We start from the raw sequence: 26,044 nt of genomic DNA, 5'->3' as shown, positions 1-26,044 counted from the left end.
ATCACCAGCCTGGACTGGGTGATCAAAAACGCCACCTACAGGGACAATGTGTACATGTACAGAGACGAGAAGAATTTTGTTCGGTTAGGGGCTTTCGGCACTCCACCCACAGACCAACGTAAGGCTTACACACTCCTACACTTGTAGAATGTATGTACAAACACGGAATACATGTATGGCGTGTATTCACAATTCATATAATTCAGTAGCAAACACCGAGTACACATACAGCCATAGAATACATATACAGCCTTATAGTTGAAGACAGACAATCTTAAAATAGTGTCTACAAACTGCGATATTTGTTTGAGAAATTTAGGGATAGTTTTGTCAACTACAGAGCTACTACAAACCTTCCCATCTTTCTATTTTGAATGCTAAATCATTTCACAAAGACAATTTTTAATTTGCAGAAAATGAATCTCCGCACTTTTATGAAGAAACAGTTGTTTTTTTAAAAAATAAAATGGGCTTGCTGTTTCATGTATTTGATTTTTCTAACCTTTGACCTTCAACAGAATGGAAAAGTGTCAAGACAGAGCGCGCCGCCGCAGCGAATGTTGAGGATTTTGACAACAGGTCTGAGCTCAAGTTGTGGTCTGGTGTGGCTTGATTTGAAACTCACTGGGGCACGCTCCTTGTATCTTTTAACCTGTCTATAACAGAGGACATTTACTACACCTCTCCACTTCTGTAGGACCTTATAGCTTTACTACAATTTTCTATTTCTGTCGGACGTAGGACCTTTACGACATCACTTCAGTAGGACCTAGCAGAGGCGTAGAGATGGGGGGGGCAGGGGGGGGGACATATGTCCCCGGGCGCCGACCTTAGGGGGCGCCAAAATGGGTTGTAAAAACAAATTAAAATGTCAATTTAGCTGCATTTTTGCAGTTTGAAGGGGTGCAAATCAAAAGTTTGAGGGGGGGGGGGTGTAAATCGAAATGTTGGGGGGGGGGGGATGCAAATCAAAAAGTTGAGGAGGGGGGGGGGGGGGGGTGAAAATTGAAAATTTGCTCCCGAGGGGGCGCCAAATTGAAAGCTTGTTCCCGTGCGCCGGGAAAGGTCGCTTCGCCTCTGGGACCTAGTACCTTTACTACATCTCTCCACTTCAATAGGATACAGGACCTTTACTACATCTCTCCACTTCTGTAGGATCTTCCTTATTTCTTTACTATAATTTTCCACTTCAGTAGGACCCAGGACCTTTACCTCTCGGTAACTACAACGACCATATCTGTCAATATCTGTAGGATAGGTCTTTTAGTACTTGACGACTCTTTTGTAGATCTTTCTAATTTGTCATGTTTTGTGAAGTTTTATTTTTATGTTACAAGTTGACAATGCCGCTGTACTGACATGAGTGCACTGATATTTAACACAACAACCGTACACCCCGCCTCCCCCGCTCCTCCTCAGCTTAAAGAAGAGCATCAGCATGTTGACGACGGACCCCCTGGTGACCTACCCCACCATCACGCTAGTCTGGGACCGGTTTTAACCTGTATTTCTCGCAGGTGGGTTCAGTAGCGTAGCGAGAGGGGGGGGGGGGCGGGGGGGGACACATGTCCCCGGGCGCCGACCTTAGGGGGCGCCAAAATGGGTTGGAAAAATAAATTGAAAGGTTGAGGGGGGTGCAAATCGAAAGTTTGAGGGGGGGGGGGGGGGGGTGTGCAAATCGAAAAGTTAGTCCCCGGGCGCCGGGAAGGGTCGCTACGCCTCTGGGTGGGTTAAGCAAATACACGTGTTACCTGAGTAAGGCGTGGCTTCCTCTTGCTAGATGTTAAATGAATGTGAATGTGTGTGTATTGGTGCTTAGACATAATATGGCTTCCTCTTGTTATGTTAAATTTAATTTATCCCTGTGTATGTGTGTGTATGTATGTATGTATGTGTGTGTGGGGGGGGGGGGGACTGGTGCTTAGTTATAAAATGAGATCTTAAGCTATGTACTACATGGCTTGCTACAAGTGTTTCTTCCAGACTTTTTTCTCCCCCCGAAGAGATGCCTGGAAGAAACTCTGCTTGCTACAGTTGAAACGCTCGTGACTATACAGACTATTCAAATTCGCTAAAGAAAAATTCCGTTTGCCGGAAAACAAAGAAATCGTCAAGCCGGAAAACATAAGTTCTCCTTTCCAGAAAACAGAAGTTTACATTGCCTGAAAACAAAAGTTCAAATTGCCGCAAACGTTTATCTTGCCAAAATATGTATTATTTACTTAGTTAAATAGGCCGAAATACACAAACTAACCTTTGTGAAAGACGTTAGTTAACTTAACTGGAAGACTACGTTTAACTTTGTTGGAAGACAGAAGTTAACCTTCCTCAGCCCAAAAAGACTGAAAAAGAGGGGGTAGGAAGGAGTTGTAAAAGTTGAAATTCAACATTAGGTCTACCAGCAAACCTTATGCAACAAGCTGAGGTTGTAAATCTTAAAAAAATGACCGGCTTAACTCAAAGCTTACACTAAATCAACAGTAAAACGTACGGTAAATTAGACACACACATACACTTGGTTATCTACATACATTTTTGTCTATATATTAGGTCTATAAAAGTTGTTTAAATTTTGGATAAGTTCTATCTCTTTGACATCTAGGGCACTTAGAACTTTCAAACGTTAAACTGGCACTTGAGTGATTGGGCATATAAACATTACAGCTGTATGTTACCACGAGAAACAGTGGCGTAACCAAGGGGTGTTACTAGGGGCTAGAAACCCCCAATTGACCCTAAATAACGACAAATATCTCACGTTAAGTATGGCAAATTGGGACTGGGACGGGGCGTTCGTGTCGCTTTTGATGGATGCGCCCCAGTTTCATCAGACGGTTTCCATCATTATTGCTGACATGCATAAAAAAACGTGTATTTAAAAAAAAAATTGCCGTCATAGCCGCTGAACAGTGTTTCTGTGAGACATCTCTTCGGGGATGGGGGTGGGGGGTGGGCGCACCCCGAAACACGTCTATCCCCCTCCCCCCGGACTAAAATAGAATTTATTTAGAAAATATATACTTTAACCAGTGTCCGCCCCCTGGAAAATTTAGTCCGCCCCCCTGCCCCCCCCCCCCGTGTAAATGACAAAAGGCGGCTGAAAAAAAAGGTGAGTGGTCAGGTCACTAAACACTGGACCTTACTGTTGCTGTGTAAATTTTAGGCGGGGATCGACACTACGTTATAATGTATAACTAATTAACAGTCTTTCATTTTTTGGGGGTTGTTTAAACGATTTTAATTTTTAAACCTCCGCTCCAACTGAAAATGATAAAAGTTGACACTTCAAACATGAAGTATAATTTAAAAAATAGTATTATGTTTTCGAACGCACTAATAAATACATTTTTTATATTTATAATTTCTACAATTCCGTTAGGTGATACCACTTCTGTTTAACGCGGACATCATGAGAGACTACTACAGACAAGCACTGGAAGAGTTTAGAGCCGACAACGTCCAGTATATAGAGCTACGAAGTCTGTTGTCTGGGGTAGGTTTTTACTTCTTCACATAACACATTGAAAATACATCCTCATGTACAAACCATCACCATCTTTAGATTAAGTGTGTCAAAAAAGTGGGAAAACCCGTTTATTAACTGAATTTAAATGTATTTAAATAGTATATACTGTAAAATAAAACAATATTAGAGACAGTTTTCAATATAAAAAAAAAGAATTTCAAAGAATTCTATTTAGGTTTAATGACAATTAAATTGTATCACGTGATTGTGAGGCGAGCTCCAAAATCAAACAACTGCTGCCTTGTAGTTTGTTCTTGGTTGGACAAAGGCTATGGAAGCAAATCCAAAAAAGAAAAGCAGGTTGAAATCGGAGTCAACGGCCTCAATGGCGCATAACCAGATGACACGTATACATAATTGTGTTAGGGGGAATCCCCTCCCACACTAAAATTAAGAACGAAGAAGAAGAAGATTGTGAAGCAGTTAATATAAATTTACATCTAATTGGTTCGCAGTTTACCGAGCTGGACGGTACCATCCATGACGCGGAGTTCGGCGCTGACCTGTACTACCAGGTGACGGAAGAGTTTGTCCGAGAGCACAGTGACGTCAGTGGTGCCAAGATCATCGTATCAGGACTGAGGTACCACATTTCTCAACCCCTTTTCCACTTCGCACTCGCTAAGGCTGGTTGGTAGACACCAGTACATTGGACATATAACTTGTTATTCCTTTATACACGCTTTTATTTAACCAACATGGAGATTGATTTAATTTGGTCGAGGGACAATCAGCCTTAACTCACAGATTGTAGCTTAATGTAGCTAATGAGTTCCAAAAACAGTGACATTAAAGATATCTTTTAAAATTCAACAAATTGTCATAAAAACATAAGTTCCAAAATGTTGTCACCAAAATCAGTTTTCATGCAGATGGATATTTTATTTTTAGATACAAAACAGGATTATTTATTTTTAGATACAGAACAGGATTATTTATTTTTAGAAACAAAACAGGATTGTTTATTTTTAGATACAAAACAGGATTATTTATTTTTAGATACAGAACAGGATTATTTATTTTTAGATACAGAACAGGATTATTTATTTTTAGAAACAAAAAAGGATTGTTTATTTATAGATACAAAACAGGATTATTTATTTTTAGATACAGAACAGGATTATTTATTTTTAAATACAAAACAGGATATTTTATTTTTAGATACAAAACAGGATTGTTTATTTTTAGATACAAAACAGGATTATTTATTTTTAGATACAGAACAGGATAATTTATTTTTAGAAACAAAACAGGATATTTTATTTTTAGATACAAAACAGGATTGTTTGTTTTTAGATACAAAACAGGATTATTAATTTTTTAGATACAGAACCGCGGGCGAAATTTCCGATCAGGTGAACACAACGCTAGCCTTAAGGAAGAAATACCCGAACTTTGTATCAGGCTATGACCTGGTGGGTCAAGAAGACCCCAACCACCCCCTCTCCTTCTACATGGAGTCGCTGCTAAGACCTAGAAACACGTTGCCCTATTTCTTCCACGCGGCAGAAACCAGTGAGTGAGATTTGTTTGTTTATAATTTTATTTTGGGCTTTTGTCCAGTTGCTCGTCTGAATATTTCACTGACGCTACGCCAATAGACAATAGGACTGGTAAGTAGGTCACCAACCAGTTCTACGGCTCAATAAAACCTACATGAGCCATAGAAGTGGTTGGTGACCTACTAACCAGCCTTGTTGGATTTGTTCAGTTCATGGGTTTACATATAAATACATCCTTTTAGTTACACCCATGCCTTTAGCTAACATAAATCTGTGTAAGTAAACCATGGGCGTGTCCGCCAAGAAATCAGTGTTTCTTCCAGACTTTTTTCTCCGGGGGGAGGGGGGGGCACTTGAAATTTTCGGGGGGCGGTAGACTTTCTTCGGGGGGGGGGGGGGGCGGACACTGTTAAAAGTATATATTTTCTATATAAATTATATAAATTTCATTTCGTTGGGGGGGGGGGGGGGGCGGTAGAAATTTGGGGAAGAGATGCCTGGAAGAAACTCTGCAAGAAATGTGAGTTCCTTAAAACCTTTGAACTCTACAGACTGGCAAGACACGGAGGTTGACTACAACCTTATCGACGCTCTCCTGCTGAACACGACCCGCATCGGGCACGGCTACGGTCTCATCAAACACCCCAAGGTGCTGGAGATGGTCAAACAGAAGGGTATAGCTGTGGAGATTAACCCCATCTCGAATCAGGTAAAAATAGCACGACACGATTGATTACAATTGAGATATAATTCAGGCTATTATGGAGATATACTTTTTTTTTTTGCAAAGATTTTCTTTCAACTAAATGGACAAAGGTGTTTCTAATTATTAAAATTCTTGCTTGGTGATTAGATGCATATTTGGTTAATGGTAGGTGAGGGGTAGCGAATACCCTAGCTCAGGGGTTTCCAAACTACGGCCCGCAGGCCGGTTGCGGCCCACGATGTCCTCTCATCCGGCCCGCGGAGATCTTTTTGTCCACGGAAAAAACGTTTGTTGGTGATGGCTGAGGAACTTTGCTCAGAAAAATCAAAGACATGCCTGGAAGAAACTGGCCCCCGAACTGAAATTTGATAGTTAATGCGGCCCTCGGACTGAAAAGTTTGGAGACCCCTGCCCTAGCTAAATGTGAAAATACAAGAAAATAACTATTCAACTGTTTGTATTTCCTTGCGTAGGTAATGTAGAGTGTATTTATTTCTAGGACCATTGTCGTTTCGGAAACGTATATTTTTACCGTAATATTTAATTACGTCTGTATATTCCTCCTTGTGACGTCACTTCCTCCAGATCCTGGGGCTGGTCTCAGACTTAAGGAACCATCCAATGGCCATCCTTGCCGCCAACGACTACCCATTGGTCGTCAGCTCTGACGACCCCGCCACCTGGGAAGCGGCTCCACTGTCACATGACTTCTTTGTGGCTTTTATGGACATGTCCGGCAGGGATGCTGACCTCACCTTCCTCAAACAGTTGGCCTTGAACTCTTTCACGTAAGCTCTCAGTTCAATTTTAGTGCTTTACAATACTGTGGCTAATTTAACCAAACTATTTTAAACAGATTATCAGGAATGATGTTGTGGCTAATTTAACCAAACCGTTTTAACCAGATTATCAGGACTGATGTGGCTAATTTAACCAACTGTTTTAACCAGAATATTAAGACTGATGTTGTGGCTAATTTAACCAACTGTTTTAACCAGAATATTAAGACTGATGTTGTGGCTAATTTAACCAACTGTTTTAACCAGAATATTATGATTGATGTTGTGGCTAATTTAACCGTTTTAACCAGAATATTAAGACTGATGTTGTGTCTAATTTAACCAACTGTTTTAACTAGAATATTAAGACTAATGGTGTGGCTAATTTAACCAACTGTTTTAACTAGAATATTAAGACTAATGGTGTGGCTAATTTAACCAACTGTTTTAACCAGAATATTAAGACTGATGTTGTGGCTAATTTAACCAACTGTTTTAACCAGAATATTAAGACTGATGTTGTGGCTAATTTAACCAACTGTTTTAACCAGAATATTAAGACTGATGTTGTGGCTAATTTAACCAACTGTTTTAACCAGAATATTAAGACTAATGGTGTGGCTAATTTAACCCAACTGTTTTAACCAGAATATTAAGACTAATGTTGTGGCTAATTTAACCAAACTATTTTAAACAGAATATTAAGACTGATGTTGTGTCTAATTTAACCAACTATTTTAAACAGAATATTATGACTGATGTTGTGGCTAATTTAACCAACTGTTTTAACCAGAATATTGAGACTGATGTTGTGGCTAATTTAACTGTTTTAACCAGAATATTAAGACTGATGTTGTGGCTAATTTAACCAACTGTTTTAACCAGAATATTAAGACAGATGTTGTGGCTAATTTAACCAACTGTTTTAACCAGAATATTAAGACTGATGTTGTGGCTAATTTAACCAACTGTTTTAACTAGAATATTAAGACAGATGTTGTGGCTAATTTAACCAACTGTTTTAACCAGAATATTAAGACTGATGTTGTGGCTAATTTAACCAACTGTTTTAACCAGAATATTAAGACTGATGTTGTGGCTAATTTAACCAACTGTTTTAACCAGAATATTAAGACTGATGTTGTGGCTAATTTAACCAACTGTTTTAACCAGAATATTAAGACTGATGTTGTGGCTAATTTAACCAACTGTTTTAACTAGAATATTAAGACTGATGTTGTGGCTAATTTAACCAACTGTTTTAACCAGGTACAGTTCTATGAGCCAAACAGAAAAGGTCAAGGCCAAGGCCCTATGGCAGACCAAATGGGACACTTTTATTGAGGACAGTATAAGAAAATGGGTACCCGAGGCACAGGCTACAGTAGGGTGAAGACAACGCCCCCTCCCCATATGTTCAGTTTTGTTTTTATAAATGTACTCATTTTAAAAAAATAATCATTCAATAAACTTTATCTCTGCCTAATTGTTTTTATTGTTTTTTTTAAACCTCGTTTAGCCTTCTGTGAAGAACCCAGGATTTTATTTTTCTTATTTTTTTTTCTTTTTTTTGACGAGTTTTACGTCCCCCTCCCCTCCGTCACATATCGTCACAAAAAGCCAGACCACCTAAAATGACGTCACACCTAAGCCTACAACCCCCTCCCCCCTCTCACAACTGCAGTAGAATTGTTCTTAAAATACGATATTTTTTCCAAAATCTTGTCTGAAATCTGTCAACATAATGTATTTTAATCAATTCCTATTACAATTACGGACCCCCCTCCCCCCTACGAGTGTGACGTCATTTATGGACGACCCCTAATCTCTAATTTGGTAGTTGACAACCGACAAGAAGGAACTTAGCTCATTCGACCAATTAGAAGAGCTGTTTTTTTTTTTATTTCGTCATGTACCAACGGCAAACATTTTTTTTTTTCAATATTTGCTTTTTGTTCATTTAACAACAAAGATAATAGAATAATAAATGAGAATAATGATGATTATGTAAGACATTTAACAAAACTTTTTTTTTACAAAATCTTACAATTTTTCTTCGCATTCTTATTACCTCAATTAAAACATGTTTTTAACAAAAGTGTAAGGGGTCGTCCATAAATGACGTCACACTCGTAGGGGAGAAGGGGGTCCTTCATTTTGTGACGATGTGAGATGAGGGGGAGGGGGGGGGGGTCAGATGGTCTGACGTCACACTTTTGTATTATAAAAAAGCAATGTTAGAAAACGAGTTTCAGCCCTTATTTCGCGTTTTAGAAAACGGTTTTAATAAATTGATAAAATATAGGAATTGATTAAAATACTCTATTTTGACAGAGTTCAGACTAGATTTTGGAAAAGATCGATGTATTAAAAAAAATTCAGCTGCAATTTTGAGAGGGGGAGGGGTTGTAGGCTGAGATGTGACGTCATTATGGGGGGGGGGGTCTGTGTTTTTGTGACAATGTGTGATGGAGTGGAGGGGGGAGGTAAAAATCGTCCAAAAAAAGCGTGACTTTATTTATGGATGACCCCTAAATCGTAAAAAAAAAAATTCTTCCCATTTGACTAGTAGACAAGATTTTGTCCCCGTGTTTTCATTTTACAAGGATCCATTAGCGGGTATTTTTGTTTGTGTGTCTATAAAGCTTGGTTTCCATGGTGATACAGCCTTGACCTTTTCTAATCTGCTCACCGAGCTGTTCATGGTGAAAGAGATTTGATTGTTGTAACGTTGGTAAACATCACAAACTTATAGACGTCATACATAAATATATACGACTAGGCCTATTTAGTTTCTAGCGATGTAGAATAAATCAATTGCTACGGAGTCTACCGTAAATGATTTCACGCAATATCAGGATCAGCTGAATGTTTAACCCAACCTTATTGTCATTAATTAATACAAAGGCTGATCCCAATAAAAATAACTTACTAAAGTTCCACCTCCCTCCTCCCCCCCCCCAAAAAAAAAACCCCCCGACAAAAAGTGTATAATTTCTTTTCAAATTTTTTTCCATAGAAATATGATTTATATGGCATAAAATGTCTTAACCCTGCCCTGTTTCCTAGTTACGGCCTAACCCCCCCCCCCCCCACACACACACACAGACACAGGACGCTTATAAAACACCATTACAACACCGGCTGAAGAGAGATGCATCTTTACATTGAGTATGTGCTAAAGTACTAGCTGTACTGAAACCTTCCTGAAAGAGTTCAAGGCCAACTGTTTGACGAAGTTGAGGTCAGCATCAATCCCTGACATGTCCATTAAAGCAACAAAGAAGTTATGTGACAGTTTAGCCGCTTCCCAGGTGGCGTTGTCTTTTTACGGTGTACGTCAGCCTTAGGTAGTTTGATATGTATAGAAAACAGCATAATATCAGGTCTCTCAACTGATGCGGGGTGTGATTGTAAGATCGTCATAATGTACAGGGGATAGAGTGATTGTGCCGTAGATTGCATGTCTACTAGCTTCAACGTATCGAGTTCGACTCATAAATTCGACCGCAGGAATGCCACGAGTCGACTCAGCACTAATGGGTACCTGACTGTAACCGGGTAAAGTAAGAACAGCTGTGAATATGGCTGACGGCGTTATCCATTCATTGGTTAAAGTCTGAGAGTGGGTGAACTCTTTCCTCACAGCAAAAGCCGCTGCCAGCATGTTACCAAAACTATAGCTTCAAAGCATTTGTCTCAGTGCTTCGACATGGATTGAAACTGCCGCGCGAAATTTCGACCAACTTTACGGACCGATTCATTTCAAACTTGGTCCGTGGGTAAAAACCCGATGACAATTCAATCTGTCATCAAATTTGACTTAATTGTATGCCTAATTAATTTTAAAAACAAATAAATTAAAGTTTCGCGTTGATTTGGTGTGCAATTGTTTTTATTTATTGTATTGTATTAAAATTTTTGAAATATTGAATTTTTAAAAATAAAAAGCGTTTTCATAACAAGCCTTAAAAATGAAGAAAAAAATTATTTTCATTAAATATAAAATAATGCACCTCTATTTAAATAACTATAAAGAAAAGCGTGGGGTGGTATCAATTGAATACCCTTTATAAAATTTAAGTAGCGACCCAGGCTTATCTTTCTAGTTATTAAAATTGTGGTGCATTATTATATATTTAATGAAAATCATTTTTTTAGTGCATGATTATATAAACGCTTATTGTTAAAACGTTTTTAATGTGTTTAAAAAAAAATTGTAAACAAAAATATACCCAGTATTTGGACAAGAAAACTTTTCATTGAGCACGATACAGCACTCGTCTTGAATGCGCTTGGTAAAATACGTTGAACATGATGTCGGAAAAATATTATCGGAGATGAAATGGCAAATTATATTCCCTAAATTAATATACTGAAGTTCAAAAGAGGTAGGTGGACGGCTTATAAAGTTGGGGGTGGGGTGTGGGGCTCATGCAACAGAAGTACAAGGACTGGTTCGTCGTTATCATGTCTCTAGCTAGTCACATGTCCAAGAGCAATAAAGTTTGATAAGATGGGTTCTATCATTATTCTCTGCACTCCGCCCGTCCGTTGTCCGTCTGTTGGCCTGTCCATCGGCCCGTCTGTCCGTCTGTCAACAATCTTAATCTCACGATATAGCGACGGAAATTATCCGGTTATGATTGTTGAGATTCCTAAACATTCGCTACTGTAGGTAAACCATAGTTTACATACTATCATTTTTATAAACATGAATTTAGATCTAGATACGAGAAAGTTGAGGGTATATCACACCCATTTTCCTTAATAAAAGGATAGTGCTATTAATACGTTATCGTCGATTTTTGTGTATTGACTATTGACATATTTACTTTACCCCTAAACCTTCTTGAATAACAAGTGGCCTAGGGTAGCAAAGTATATTTGCTTTTATTCAGTGTATTCAGTGGCGTCGCTAGGTCGGGTGTTACCCTGTGCGTCACCGCATGGTGTCCCCCCCCCCCCCGAAAAAAGTATATGATTATATATATATATATATATATATATATATATATATATATATATATATAAGGTCTACATAGGCCTATATATAGTTGATGTTACCCCTAATCGGCGTCATTTTGTGCGCACATTACATTAATCCACCATTTAATTCATGTGGGAAAAAGCATCGTTTTCATCGTAAATTATTAGTTTTTGGTGTCACCCTCTTCCCGGTCCCGTGTAAATTTTGTAGTTGGTGTTACACTCCTACCCACCCCTCTACCCTCGGGTGATAGTTTTAAAGTGTGCACAGTTAATAGCAAAAATGCTATTCTATTGTCAATTATTAATATAGGTGGACTAACTCTAATTAATCATAAATTAAACTGGCAAAAGCGTTTTTCTTCGATATATTTGGCAACTTTTCGCCATGGTGTCACCCACCTAAATAGTCCGCACTAAAGTTTACTGAATTTTAAAATATGATTTGAAATCTGGTTTCATTATCCTGCACGAGGAACACAAATTGTGCCTGTTGCATGTAACCCCTTTTAAAAAATCGACTGACCAAACTATTTTTTTTATTTAACCAGACAAGAAACTCATCATGGCTCGCTGGTTTAGCTTGAGCGACGTGCAACTCTTCTGTGTCCTGGTTGTCGTCTGCACGAAGTCTGCTCTGGCTGCACCCGTGAGGCGCGGGGTACTCACCCCGGAGGCAATCCACGAGGCCAAGATGGAGATACTTAAAGAGGAGACTGAACGCAGGCTTGGGGGGAAGCTGGTGCTCAATGACAAGGAAAAAATGTTGAACGCGGTTTTGATGTCGGTAGGTGTCAATGCTGTCACTACATATTGAAATATGTGTCACTCAATATAGCTGTCATTGCCATAATGAAATAAGGTAGGTGTCAATGCTGTCACTACATATTGAAATATGTGTCACTCAATATAGCTGTCATTGTCATAATTAAATAAGGTAGGTGTCAATGCTGTCACTACATATTGAAATATGTGTCACTCAATATAGCTGTCATTGCCATAAGGAAATAAGGTAGGTGTCAATGCTGTCACTACATATTGAAATATGTGTCACTCAATATAGCTGTCATTGCCATAAGGAAATAAGGTAGGTGTCAATGCTGTCACTTAATATTGAAATAACTATGTGTCACTCAATATAGCTGTCATTGTCATAATGAAACAAGGTAGGTGTCAATGCTGTCACTACATATTGAAATATGTGTCACTCAATATAGCTGTCATTGCCATAAGGAAATAAGGTAGGTGTCAATGCTGTCACTACATATTGAAATATGTGTCACTCAATATAGCTGTCATTGTCATAATGAAATAAGGTAGGTGTCAATGCTGTCACTACATATTGAAATAACTAAGGTATGTGTCACTCAATATAGCTGTCATTGCCATAAGGAAATAAGGTAGGTGTCAATGCTGTCACTACATATTGAAATATGTGTCACTCAATATAGCTGTCATTGCCATAATGAAATAAGGTAGGTGTCAATGCTGTCACTACATATTGAAATAACTAAGGTATGTGTCACTCAATATAGCTGTCATTGCCATAAGGAAATAAGGTAGGTGTCAATGCTGTCACTACATATTGAAATATGTGTCACTCAATATAGCTGTCATTGTCATAATGAAATAAGGTAGGTGTCAATGCTGTCACTACATATTGAAATAACTAAGGTATGTGTCACTCAATATAGCTGTCATTGTCATAATGAAATAAGGTAGGTGTCAATGCTGTCACTACATATTGAAATAACTAAGGTATGTGTCACTCAATATAGCTGTCATTGCCATAAGGAAATAAGGTAGGTGTCAATGCTGTCACTACATATTGAAATAACTAAGGTATGTGTCACTCAATATAGCTGTCATTGCCATAATGAAATAAGGTAGGTGTCAATGCTGTCACTACATATTGAAATATGTGTCACTCAATATAGCTGTCATTGTCATAATTAAATAAGGTAGGTGTCAATGCTGTCACTACATATTGAAATAACTAAGGTATGTGTCACTCAATATAGCTGTCATTGCCATAATGAAATAAGGTAGGTGTCAATGCTGTCACTACATATTGAAATAACTAAGGTATGTGTCACTCAATATAGCTGTCATTGCCATAATGAAACAAGGTAGGTGTCAATGCTGTCACTACATATTAAAATAACTAAGGTATGTGTCACTCAATATAGCTGTCATTGCCATAATGAAATAAGGTAGGTGTCAATGCTGTCACTACATATTGAAATATGTGTCACTCAATATAGCTGTCATTGTCATAATTAAATAAGGTAGGTGTCAATGCTGTCACTACATATTGAAATAACTAAGGTATGTGTCACTCAATATAGCTGTCATTGCCATAAGGAAATAAGGTAGGTGTCAATGCTGTCACTACATATTGAAATATGTGTCACTCAATATAGCTGTCATTGCCATAAGGAAATAAGGTAGGTGTCAATGCTGTCACTACATATTGAAATAACTAAGGTATGTGTCACTCAATATAGTTGTCATTGCCATAAGGAAATAAGGTAGGTGTCAATGCTGTCACTACATATTGAAATAACTAAGGTATGTGTCACTCAATATAGCTGTCATTGCCATAAGGAAATAAGGTAGGTGTCAATGCTGTCACTACATATTGAAATAACTAAGGTATGTGTCACTCAATATAGTTGTCATTGCCATAGTGAAATAAGGTAGGTGTCAATGCTGTCACTACATATTGAAATATGTGTCACTCAATATAGCTGTCATTGTCATAATGAAATAAGGTAGGTGTCAATGCTGTCACTACATATTGAAATAACTAAGGTATGTGTCACTCAATATAACTGTCATTGCCATATGGAAATAAGGTAGGTGTCAGTGCTGATGGCTGACATTGTCAGAGTAAAACATCGTCGGTGGATGTCAGTATTGATAACTGACAGTAAGTAGCCTTTAAAATAGGCTGATGTAAATAAATGGAAATATAGCCTTAAAGGCCACAAAATATACACGTTCTCTACCATTTTATAACATTGACTCTTAAAATATTAAATTTCTGATTTTTTAAGCTTTCGCTATAATTATCTTTTGATCTTTTATAAATGTGACAAAAACACGTTTTTACTTCTTGTCAAAAGTATTGAGCGGGGGATTCTCATTAAACATGGGTAATTTTGAAAAAAAAAACCCAACATTTTGTGGAAGTCTTAAGGTTAAAAAAAGTAACCTATATAACATATTTGATCATATAATCAACGATCCTTTCGCTGGCCAGATTTAGTAACAGAAATACTTTAGAAATATTTTTATCGAAATTTCTAAATTGTTATGGTAAAATACCATTAAATTTAGCAATTAATTTTAACTGTATTTCACCTACCGAATATCTAAATTTTGAACAAACTCAATAGAGGAGTAAGCATAGTAATTGTTGTTTTAAAAGTTAAAAATAGACTTAATAAATATAGACTCAATAAATCTAGACTTCCTGTCATATCTTTACATATTATAAATTCTAAGAAGTAGAAAATAAAAGAATAATGAAACCATTTATCTTTAGGAAATTTTCAGATTTGTCTCAGAAATCTCAATATATTTCCCGTAAAATACTTTTATATCTACTATTTTATAAGATTTTGTTTATTTTATTATTTTAGTCCATTTAAACGCTTGTTATAAATATTTTTTTTTAATTCTTATATTTTAATACAAACTGTTTAAAAATTACTGCACTTTCATGATTAGATTGCCCGCCCTTGGTTAGCGAAAGGTGTGTTATTACCATTCAGGCAAAATTCGCATCCTCAATGGGACCTGTTTTGCCTATGAAAATACATTTCCTTGCTTACTGTTAAAATATGCGCACTCAAAAGTAAAGTACCAAAATAATAATACACATACCCAGATCCTAGCGGTAAGTTATGATCAATTTTTAAGGGGAAACTACTCAAATAATTATAACAGATAAATTATGTTTTCATTTCAGGATAAACAACGTCTCATTGACGAGAGCCGAAAGGACAAACACGGTTATCTACCCGCGAAAAGTTTCTTCAAGTCAAAACAATTCATCGAGGGTTCAAATGTCTTCAAAATCATAAAGGACATGCCTAAAGGTGGGAAGTCTAGGGTGGTTGATGGAGTGTTACAATAGATAACATGCCTAGGGTGGTTATTGGAGTGTTACAATAGATAACATGCCTAGGGTGGTTGTTGGAGTGTTAGATAACATGCCTAGGGTGGTTGTTGGAGTGTTAGATAACATGCCTAGGATGGTTGATGGAGTGTTAGATAACATGCCTAGGGTGGTTGATGGAGTGTTAGATAACATGCCTAGGGTGGTTGATGGAGTGTTACAATAGATAACATGCCTAGGGTGGTTGTTGGAGTGTTAGATAACATGCCTAGGGTGGTTGATGGAGTGTTAGATAACACGCCTAGGGTGGTTGATGGGAGTGTTAGATAACATGCCTAGGGTGGTTGTTGGAGTGTTACAATAGATAACATGCCTAGGGTGGTTATTGGGGGTGTTACAATAGATAACATGCCTAGGGTGGTTGATGGAGTGTTGGATAACATGCCTAGGGTGGTTGATGGAGTGTTAGATAACATGCCTAGGGTGGTTGTTGGAGTGTTAGATAACATGCCTAGGGTGGTTGATGGAGTGTTAGATAACATGCCTAGGGTGGTTGATGGAGTGTTACAATAGATAACATGCCTAGGGTGATTGTTGGAGTGTTAGATAACATGCCTAGGGTGGTTGATGGAGTGTTAGATAACATGCCTAGGGTGGTTGATGGAGTGTTAGATAACATGCCTAGGGTGGTTGATGGAGTGTTACAATAGATAACATGCCTAGGGTGATTGATGGAGTGTTACAATAGATAACATGCCTAGGGTGGTTGTTGGAGTGTTAGATAACATGCCTAGGGTGGTTGATGGAGTGTTACAATAGATAACATGCCTAGGGTGATTGTTGGAGTGTTAGATAACATGCCTAGGGTGGTTGATGGAGTGTTAGATAACATGCCTAGGGTGGTTGATGGAGTGTTAGATAACATGCCTAGGGTGGTTGATGGAGTGTTACAATAGATAACATGCCTAGGGTGATTGATGGAGTGTTACAATAGATAACATGCCTAGGGTGGTTGATGGAGTGTTAGATAACATGCCTAGGGTGGTTGATGGAGTGTTACAATAGATAACATGCCTAGGGTGATTGATGGAGTGTTAGATAACATGCCTAGGGTGGTTGTTGGAGTGTTAGATAACATGCCTAGGGTGGTTGATGGAGTGTTAGATAACATGCCTAGGGTGGTTGTTGGAGTGTTACAATAGATAACATGCCTAGGGTGGTTGATGGAGTGTTAGATAACATGCCTAGGGTGGTTGTTGGAGTGTTAGATAACATGCCTAGGGTGGTTGTTGGAGTGTTACAATAGATAACATGCCTAGGGTGGTTGATGGAGTGTTAGATAACATGCCTAGGGTGGTTGTTGGAGTGTTACAATAGATAACATGCCTAGGGTGGTTGATGGAGTGTTAGATAACATGCCTAGGGTGGTTGATGGAGTGTTAGATAACATGCCTAGGGTGGTTGATGGAGTGTTAGATAACATGCCTAGGGTGGTTGATGGAGTGTTACAATAGATAACATGCCTAGGGTGATTGATGGAGTGTTACAATAGATAACATGCCTAGGGTGGTTGTTGGAGTGTTAGATAACATGCCTAGGGTGGTTGATGGAGTGTTACAATAGATAACATGCCTAGGGTGATTGATGGAGTGTTACAATAGATAACATGCCTAGGGTGGTTGTTGGAGTGTTAGATAACACGCCTAGGGTGGTTGATGGAGTGTTAGATAACATGCCTAGGGTGGTTGTTGGAGTGTTAGATAACATGCCTAGGGTTGTTGATGGAGTGTTACAATAGATAACATGCCTAGGGTGATTGATGGAGTGTTACAATAGATAACATGCCTAGGGTGATTGATGGAGTGTTACAATAGATAACATGCCTAGGGTGGTTGATGGAGTGTTAGATAACATGCCTAGGGTGGTTGATGGAGTGTTAGATAACATGCCTAGGGTGGTTGTTGGAGTGTTACAATAGATAACATGCCTAGGGTGGTTGATGGAGTGTTAGATAACATGCCTAGGGTGGTTGTTGGAGTGTTAGATAACATGCCTAGGGTGGTTGTTGGAGTGTTAGATAACATGCCTAGGGTGGTTGTTGGAGTGTTAGATAACATGCCTAGGGTGGTTGTTGGAGTGTTACAATAGATAACATGCCTAGGGTGGTTATTAGGGTGTTACAATAGATAACATGCCTAGGGTGGTTGTTGGAGTGTTAGATAACATGCCTAGGGTGGTTGTTGGAGTGTTAGATAACATGCCTAGGGTGGTTGATGGGAGTGTTAGATAACATGCCTAGGGTGGTTGTTGGAGTGTTAGATAACATGCCTAGGGTGGTTGTTGGAGTGTTAGATAACATGCCTAGGGTGGTTGATGGGAGTGTTAGATAACATGCCTAGGGTGGTTGTTGGAGTGTTACAATAGATAACATGCCTAGGGTGGTTGATGGGAGTGTTAGATAACATGCCTAGGGTGGTAGTTGGAGTGTTGGATAACATGCCTAGGGTGGTTGTTGGAGTGTTGGATAACATGCCTAGGGTGGTTGTTGGAGTGTTAGATAACATGCCTATTATTGTTTTTTCAGGCTGCGCCCTTCACCTTCACGATTTGGCCATCACCAGCCTGGACTGGGTGATCAAAAACGCCACCTACAGGAACAATGTGTACATGTACAGAGACGAGGAGGAATTTGTCCATTTTGGAGCGTTCACTAACCCGCCCACCGATAAACGTAGGTCATACACTCACATAATACATGTAATACATGTATGCACATATAATAAGCCTACATGTACATAATAGAATACATGTTACACATAATAATTGTACACACTTAGAAAGCTAGTACACACATGTACACAGTGGTGTTACCCTGTGCGGCACCACATGGTGTCACCCCGCCCCCACCCCCCACCCCATGTAATATATGTATACTATATATATATATATATATATAGTATATGTCCTCTTAACCCAACAGCGTGGAAAAGTGTTAAGGATGAGAGAGCAGCCGCGCCTGATGCGAAAGCTTTTGATGAAAGGTAAGTAGCCATCCAACAACCATCCGTCAAACAGCCACCCTCAAACAGCCGTCCAACAGCCGTCCAACAACTATCCGTCAAACAACCACCCGTCCAACAACCACCCGACCAACAACCACCCGTCCAACAGCCTTACGTCCAACAACCACCCGTCCAACAACCACCCGTCCAACAACCACCCGTCCAACAACCACCCGTCCAACAACAACCCTTCCAACAACCACCCGTCCAACAGCCGTCCAATAGCCACCCGTCCAACAACCACCCGTCCAACAACTACCCGTCCAACAACCACATGTCCAACAATAGCATTATTCTCTCAGGCCAAAAATGGGTTTTGTTGATTATTTGGTGTGTTTTCATCACAAACGTTGTATAACATTATATAACATGCTCAGACTTGGGAGTGAGTTCAACTGGCTCCTATGGGTGCCTGACTTGGGGAAAGTAAAGGCGGCTGGGCACATTTCTGGCCACACCATCCCTTCATACGCCGAGGTCAAGAAACATGAACTCTACTTCAATCGCCCACTGTTCTCTAGGTCTAAAGTGAAACTTTACTTTTTACAATTATATAACAAATATATGATTGCAATCAGAGGCGTAGCGAGTAGGGGGGGGGGGGGGTGCGGACCGCACCACGTGACACCATTTCGGGGGGTGACACCAAGGCAAAAAAATAGCAAAATATATACAGAGTAATGATAATTTCACTTAATTAAATGATTCAGTTACATAAAATCAACGTTGCAATATACATGCCTGAGGAAAACGGTTTGGTTTAGAATCGTAATAACCAGTGGCGTAGCGAGGTCGGGTGTCACCCGGTGCGGCACTTGATGGTGTCACCCGCCCCCCCCCCCCCCCCCCCAGAGGCGTGGCGACCCTTCTTCCCGGGGACAAACTTTCAAATTTTCGATTTGCATCCCACCCCCTCAAACTTTCGATTTTCAACCCCCCCCCCTCAAGTTTTCGATTTGCACCCCCCCCCCTCAAGTTTTTCTCTATATATTTTGCTATTTTTTGCCTTGGTGTCACCCCCCTAAATGGTGTCACCCGGTGCGGTCCGCACCCCCCGCACCCCCCTCGCTACGCCCCTGGTAATAACCTATATGTTAATCCATGTATGGGGTGGGGGGGGGCTAAAATATTAAATAGGCCCTACATACAGAAAAAATATTTTAATACATATACACATGCGTATACACATACTGATAAGTGTAAATAATATATATTAGGTGCCGCACCGGGTGGCACCCGACCTCGCTACGCCACTGATTGCAATAACACATAGGTGTCACCTTTCTACTTTTTCCTTTAGCTTAAAGAAAAGCCTGAGCCTTTTGTCGTCAGATCCACTAGTTACCTACCCGACTGTCAATGAGGTCTGGAAGAGATTTGATCGCTATTTCCAGCAGGTAAGTTCTTTTCGCTCTTTCACTCCATCAGTTATTCTTAGATGAGACATGATGTATAACACATTTATGATTTTTTAGTTATTATAACGAGCTTGTTTAAATGTAAACAATTTCGGCACTACATTTCTTGAATCTTTCCCACTATACCTACTGGAAGCATCGGGGTGTGCTGTATGAAAACCTCGAGTGTATGTAGATCACTCTCTACAAGGGCTGGGGTAGAACAACCATCACCCATGTGTCATGGTCATCGCGGGGTGTTCGTGAAAATTAAAATTAGTATGGGCCCCGGATCGATTAAGTCATCGATTGTATTCGCGTACCCAGTGGCGGAACTAGAAAAAAAGGGCCAACCCGCAAATTTTTTTTAGCCCCCCCCATATATATATATATATATATATATATATATATATATATATATATATATATATATATATATATATGCCTATATATGAAATATGATATATATATATATATATATATATATATATATATATATATATATATATATATATATATATATATTTGTATATATATGTATATATATATATATATATATATATATATATATATATATATATATATATATATATATTATATATATATATATATATATATATATATATATATATATATATATATATATATATATATATATATATATATATATATACAATCACAAAATACGAACATAGGATACTCATTGCTGGCCTGTTCGGGATTTGAAAAACATCAATTAAAAAAAATTTCAACATCATGTCATGTGTGTGAGTGCATTAGTGTGTTTTGTGAAAATCAGTTTTAATTAATTTTTAATAGAAGCCCTCTTTTAAACAGTCAGTAAAAAATAATATAAAACGTGAAAGCTTTGTATAAGTAATGGTGTCTTGTGTTATATTTATTTTTTATGTTTTTTTTTGTATTTATATTTTTAATTTTTAAAATATATTGATTTAATACATTTCCTTTTTATACAATGTCATTCTTTAGTAATTACTTATAAAAAAAATTACTTCTCTTAATTATTATTGCCTTTTAATTTGTTTAATACAAATCTATTAAAAGGAGCTAATGGTTACCCCTATTTAACTATTTAAAAAAAGGGAAATAAGTCATGGAAGTGGTTTGAACATTTGCTTATCTTTGATAAGTTTAATTGTAAGAGAAAGACTCCGCTTTCAGAGTGGCTTAAAAACAAAGGGAAAAAGAATATACAAGAGCGTGGGGTGGTGTCTATTGAATAAATATAATCCAACCGCAGCTACGGTAATTTTTTACAAAACAACCATCAAGTCAAAAATGAAAATTTTTTTTTTTTTTTAAAAACTATAATTTTTTTATTATGGTCGGCTCTGGGCCCCTAAATGGCGTGAGACCCCCACAGTGCTCGCGGCACTGTAGTTCCGCCCCTGCGTACCGTATCCCTAGTGCAGGGCACTCTTTGAAACGAATGTAGGCGTCATTGTGCTTATGGGGGAGCCCGGGAAGCTCCGAGTCACAGGGCAACCCGGGCTCCAGAGGACGCTCCTAATGTAGTTGTGATCTAATTATTTAAAGATATATTGATCAAGGAAATAAAATCGCGTTCCGAAAAACGGCTTTGTTTTCCCTAAGTGTGATTCTGTCAACATTTCACTATACTCATTTATTTAAACATATTTATTGTAATATAACCGAATAATAAGTATTTATTTGATTCTTAAAAAAAAGCAACTAACTATTCAGTGGAAAAACATCCCTCGTTATAGAAAAAAGAAGACTTAATATACTACAAATAACTCCCCTAACATAACAGCCTGATAACGTATTTCATACCCCTCATTTAGGTGATACCACTTCTGTTTAACGCCGACATCATGAGAGACTACTACAGGCAAGGACTGAAAGAGTTTAGAGCTGACAACGTCCAGTATATAGAGCTACGAGGCCTGTTCTCTGGGGTACGTTTCGCCTATCACATCGTAGCATTCAGTGAAATGATGATATAATTAGCGTATAACAACTGTCAGCCTGTTATGTGACGTTTTGTGTTCGCAGTTTACCGATTGGGACGGGACTGCCCATGACACGGCCTTTGGCGTTGAACTGTTCGATCAGGTGACCAGACAGTTTGTTAAAGACTTCCCTGACGTTAGCGGTGCCAAAATCATTATATCAGGATTAAGGTAAGGGCAGGTGAGGGTGAACAAGATATTTTTAACATCCCTTTCCTATTTTGTGGGGTTTTTTTGGCCATGAAGTTGAAGTCTAAGAATCTGGTTTTTGTTTGGTTATGTTAGTATTCTTTAAGTGCAATGAGCTGGTGTCTTTTTTAGCTGTGTTTGTATTCCTTAGAGCAAGAATCTGGTTTTTGTTTGGTTATGTTAGTATTCTTTAAGTGCAATGATCTGTTTTTTTTGGTTGTGTTTGTATTCTTTGAGTGCAAGGATCAAATTTTAACTGTTGTAGAGATTGCTTATTTGCCATAAAAAAAGAAATATAAAAACGTAGAATAAGGGGTGATTGCAACGAACTCTTTTACTTAAGAAATACTAAAAAGTGGTTTTATTTTCTTGCAAGCCGTTCGTGTCTAAGACACAAGGGGCAGATGAAGTAGAGCATCTATTTCAGTGACCTCGGCATATGAAGGAATAGTGTGGTCAGCACTCTGCCCAGTCGTCTAACGTGAGTTAGGTACTCTTCAGAGCTGGGTGGTACTAGGGACGTTCTACTGACTTGAACCCGGATTTGAGCTCGAGACTTTCGAGTTACTAGTCAACCGTGTGTGGTTATTTAGCAGCATATATCCCCGCTGCCCAGGTTTTGGGATTGTATTAAATCTCCAAAATAATTTTGTCTATATGCAAATATTGACGTTTGAGAATATAAATGCATAACCCTAAACCTAAATCAAACACTAACCCTAACCGCAACCAACCACAACCAACTACAACCAATACCACAACCACAAATACACCCATAACAACAACCAAAAACGTAAACGTCAGCATCAACATCAATATGAACATCAACATCAATATATGAGTCGATCACAGAGACACACGCTAACGACCTTGTTCACTACAACCCAGAGGCGTAGCGAGGGGGGGGACCGACACATGTCCCCGGGCGCCGACCTTAGGGGGGGGGGGGGGCGCCAAAATGGGTTGGAAAAACAAATTGAAAGTTTGAGGGGGGGGGGATGCTAATCAAAAGTTCGAGGGGGTGCAAATCGAAAGTTTGAGGGGGGGGGAGGTGCAAATCAAAAGTTTGTCCCCGGGCGCCGGCAAGGGTCGCTACGCCTCTGCTACAAGCGTTAACATCTACATTTTAAATGGTCTCAAACTTATATTGCACATAGGTTTAAACCTGTCAACGAAATAAGCGAACGGGTCTTCACGACGGTCGCCTTAAGGAAGAAATACCCTGAGTTTGTCTTGGGCTTTGACCTGGTGGGCCAGGAAGACCCCAACCACCCCCCTCTCCTACTACATGGAGTCGCTGCTGAAACCTGGGAACATGCTGCCCTATTTCTTCCACGCGGCGGAAACCAGTGAGTCGAATGTGGGGTTAGGTCTTGGGCGGCTCTCAGTAAAATCGTCTCAGGTCATAAACCCTCTGGACATAACACTCCCCCCTCCGGGCAAATAACACTTCATAAACCCCTGGACATAATCCCCCCCCCCCACCTCGAGCAAAAAACCTTACATAAACCCCTGGAAATAGTCCCTCTCGAGTAAATGACCCTACATAAACCCCTGGACATAGTGTCATAGTCGCCCCCCCCCCCCCCCAGAGCAAATACCACCTACATGAACACACTGGACAATAACAAAAAATCATTTTAAAAAAAAGCTTAAGAAAAAAACAACACTTTTACTATGCATTTATAGGCCTAAATAATTCTGATTTTTAATGAGCGATGCCTCACAATTACTCTAATATGGTGCGCTCATTAAAGGTTTTGATCAAAAGTTGCAATTCGTGTATTGCAATCGATTTATTTTTGTTTGTGTTTTTGGTAAACAGTGTCCTTAATTTCTGTGCATAATACACCTCTTATTTGCAGTATAGTAGACCTATATAGTAGACTAATAATTATAGTATGTATTATATATATATATATATATATATATATATATATATATATATATATATATATATATATTTATTTATTTATATATATATATATATATATATATATATATATATATATATATATATATATATATATATATAATATATATATATCCTTCGTATTGCTCTTTATGATTAGAATTTTCTTATATAAACCTCATCCGGGTGTTAGTGTCCATGGGGTTAATGTCGGGGGTATTATGTCGAGGGGGGGGGGGGGGTATGTGAGTTCCTTAAAACCTTTGAACTCTACAGACTGGCAAGACACGGAGGTTGACTACAACCTTATCGACGCTCTCCTGCTGAACACGACCCGCATCGGGCACGGCTACGGTCTCATCAAACACCCCAAGGTGCTGGAGATGGTCAAACAGAAGGGTATAGCTGTGGAGATTAACCCCATCTCGAGTCAGGTAACAATAATACACTAATCTGATACGCCACATTTGTTTTTAGTTTGAGAATCATTTAAGAGTAATATAAATCTTAAAAACCATACAAGACAGTGTGTTAAACGGTTCATATAACGGTTGACGGAAACAGAATGAACTATACTTGCTTGAAGGTTGGGAAGAAGTGAAAATATGTCGGCAGGAAAGAAGGGCGGGGAGGGAAAGGGAGACAATTCCAGTTGAAAAACTATGGAGGGTTTTTGTAATGGCCATTGGCGAAACAAAAATAAATAAATAAATAAAAAGCCAAATGAATGAAATCAAGTATATTCCTCCTTGTGACGTCACTTCCTCCAGCTCCTGGGACTGGTCTCAGACTTAAGGAACCATCCAATGGCCATCCTTGCCGCCAACGACTACCCACTGGTCGTCAGCTCCGACGATCCCGCCGCCTGGGAAGCGGCTCCACTGTCACATGACTTCTTTGTGGCTTTTATGGACATGTCCGGCAGGGATGCTGACCTCACCTTCCTCAAACAGTTGGCCTTGAACTCTTTCAAGTAAGCTCTCAGTACTGCTAACAGTGTGGTGTACTTAAAGTAATTTTGCAGTCACTTAGTTCGATCTTGTGGTATACATTATGGGTCGCTAATAAATAAATCAAGTCTGTAAAGGAAAGGAGGAGGACATTTTTCTGACGTTAAACTATATGGGGGGGGGGGGGGGGGAGGAACTGAGTGACGTTACAGTGTTGTGAACATTTTGAGCATAGAAGTAAATTCTCTCACTGTTAAATAAAACAAGCAATAAAAATTTAATAACAATAAACTTTGAGATGCGCTGAAAATAAAAATAAATAAAACAAACGTGCCTTTATTAAAGATGGCAAGTTTGTTTTATTTTCATATTTTTAGTGCATTTAAAAACCTTTTACTATAAGATAAAAGCTGTTGTTAAATATTCGTTTCATTTTCCACTTTTTATTAAATCGTTCTAAACCAAGTTGACATTCTATAGGCTAAAAAGAGATGCCTGCTTGCTTATGCCTTAAAGTTTTGTTGTAGTTGGGGATGGAATCAAACCAAATTCTCCTCCACCAGGTACAACGCGATGAGCAAAAGAGAAAGGGCCATTGCTGTAAATCTATGGGAGATTAAATGGAACGCTTTTTTAGACAAAAGTCTTCGCAAATGGCTTCCCTGGACCCAGAAATGAAATCATGGTCAACAAAAATGTTGTAATATTTTTCGATTTTTTTATTGATAATGACTACAATTAAAATAGTTGTTACCAATTTTTTTTTATTCCTTGTTTCTATAATAATGAGAAAAAAAATGTTTTACGCGAATGACTCCTAACTCCAAGATAATTCACTTTAATAATAATATACAAAGAGACGTTGAGTTTCCTGCAATGTTTTTGTTTGAAACAGCAGGTTCCTTCTTGGGT

At 38.7% G+C, this 26,044-nt stretch overlaps 1 protein-coding gene and 1 pseudogene across 1 annotated transcript; both read left to right on the top strand.

Annotated features, from left to right (window-relative positions):
* Positions 1 to 6: 6 nt before the first annotated feature.
* On the top strand, positions 7 to 7,999 carry LOC131945005 (adenosine deaminase AGSA-like). The gene is given in 10 exon segments (XM_059305937.1): positions 7 to 118; positions 519 to 579; positions 1,420 to 1,495; positions 1,497 to 1,517; positions 3,380 to 3,493; positions 3,982 to 4,109; positions 4,851 to 5,041; positions 5,580 to 5,737; positions 6,320 to 6,522; positions 7,783 to 7,999. Coding segments are annotated over 10 exon segments (1,140 nt in total). The 5' UTR covers positions 7 to 54; the 3' UTR covers positions 7,907 to 7,999.
* A 2,804-nt stretch (positions 8,000 to 10,803) lies between these two features.
* On the top strand, positions 10,804 to 25,892 carry LOC131945043 (adenosine deaminase AGSA-like; annotated as a pseudogene).
* Positions 25,893 to 26,044: the final 152 nt, after the last annotated feature.

This window comes from Physella acuta, unplaced genomic scaffold (assembly GCF_028476545.2).
Source record: "Physella acuta isolate Inbredline_101_S28 unplaced genomic scaffold, ASM2847654v3 ptg000519l, whole genome shotgun sequence".
Classification (NCBI taxonomy): domain Eukaryota; kingdom Metazoa; phylum Mollusca; class Gastropoda; family Physidae; genus Physella; species Physella acuta.
The sequence above is the reverse complement of the archived record's forward strand: the minus strand, read 5'-3'. Positions and strand labels throughout refer to the sequence as shown.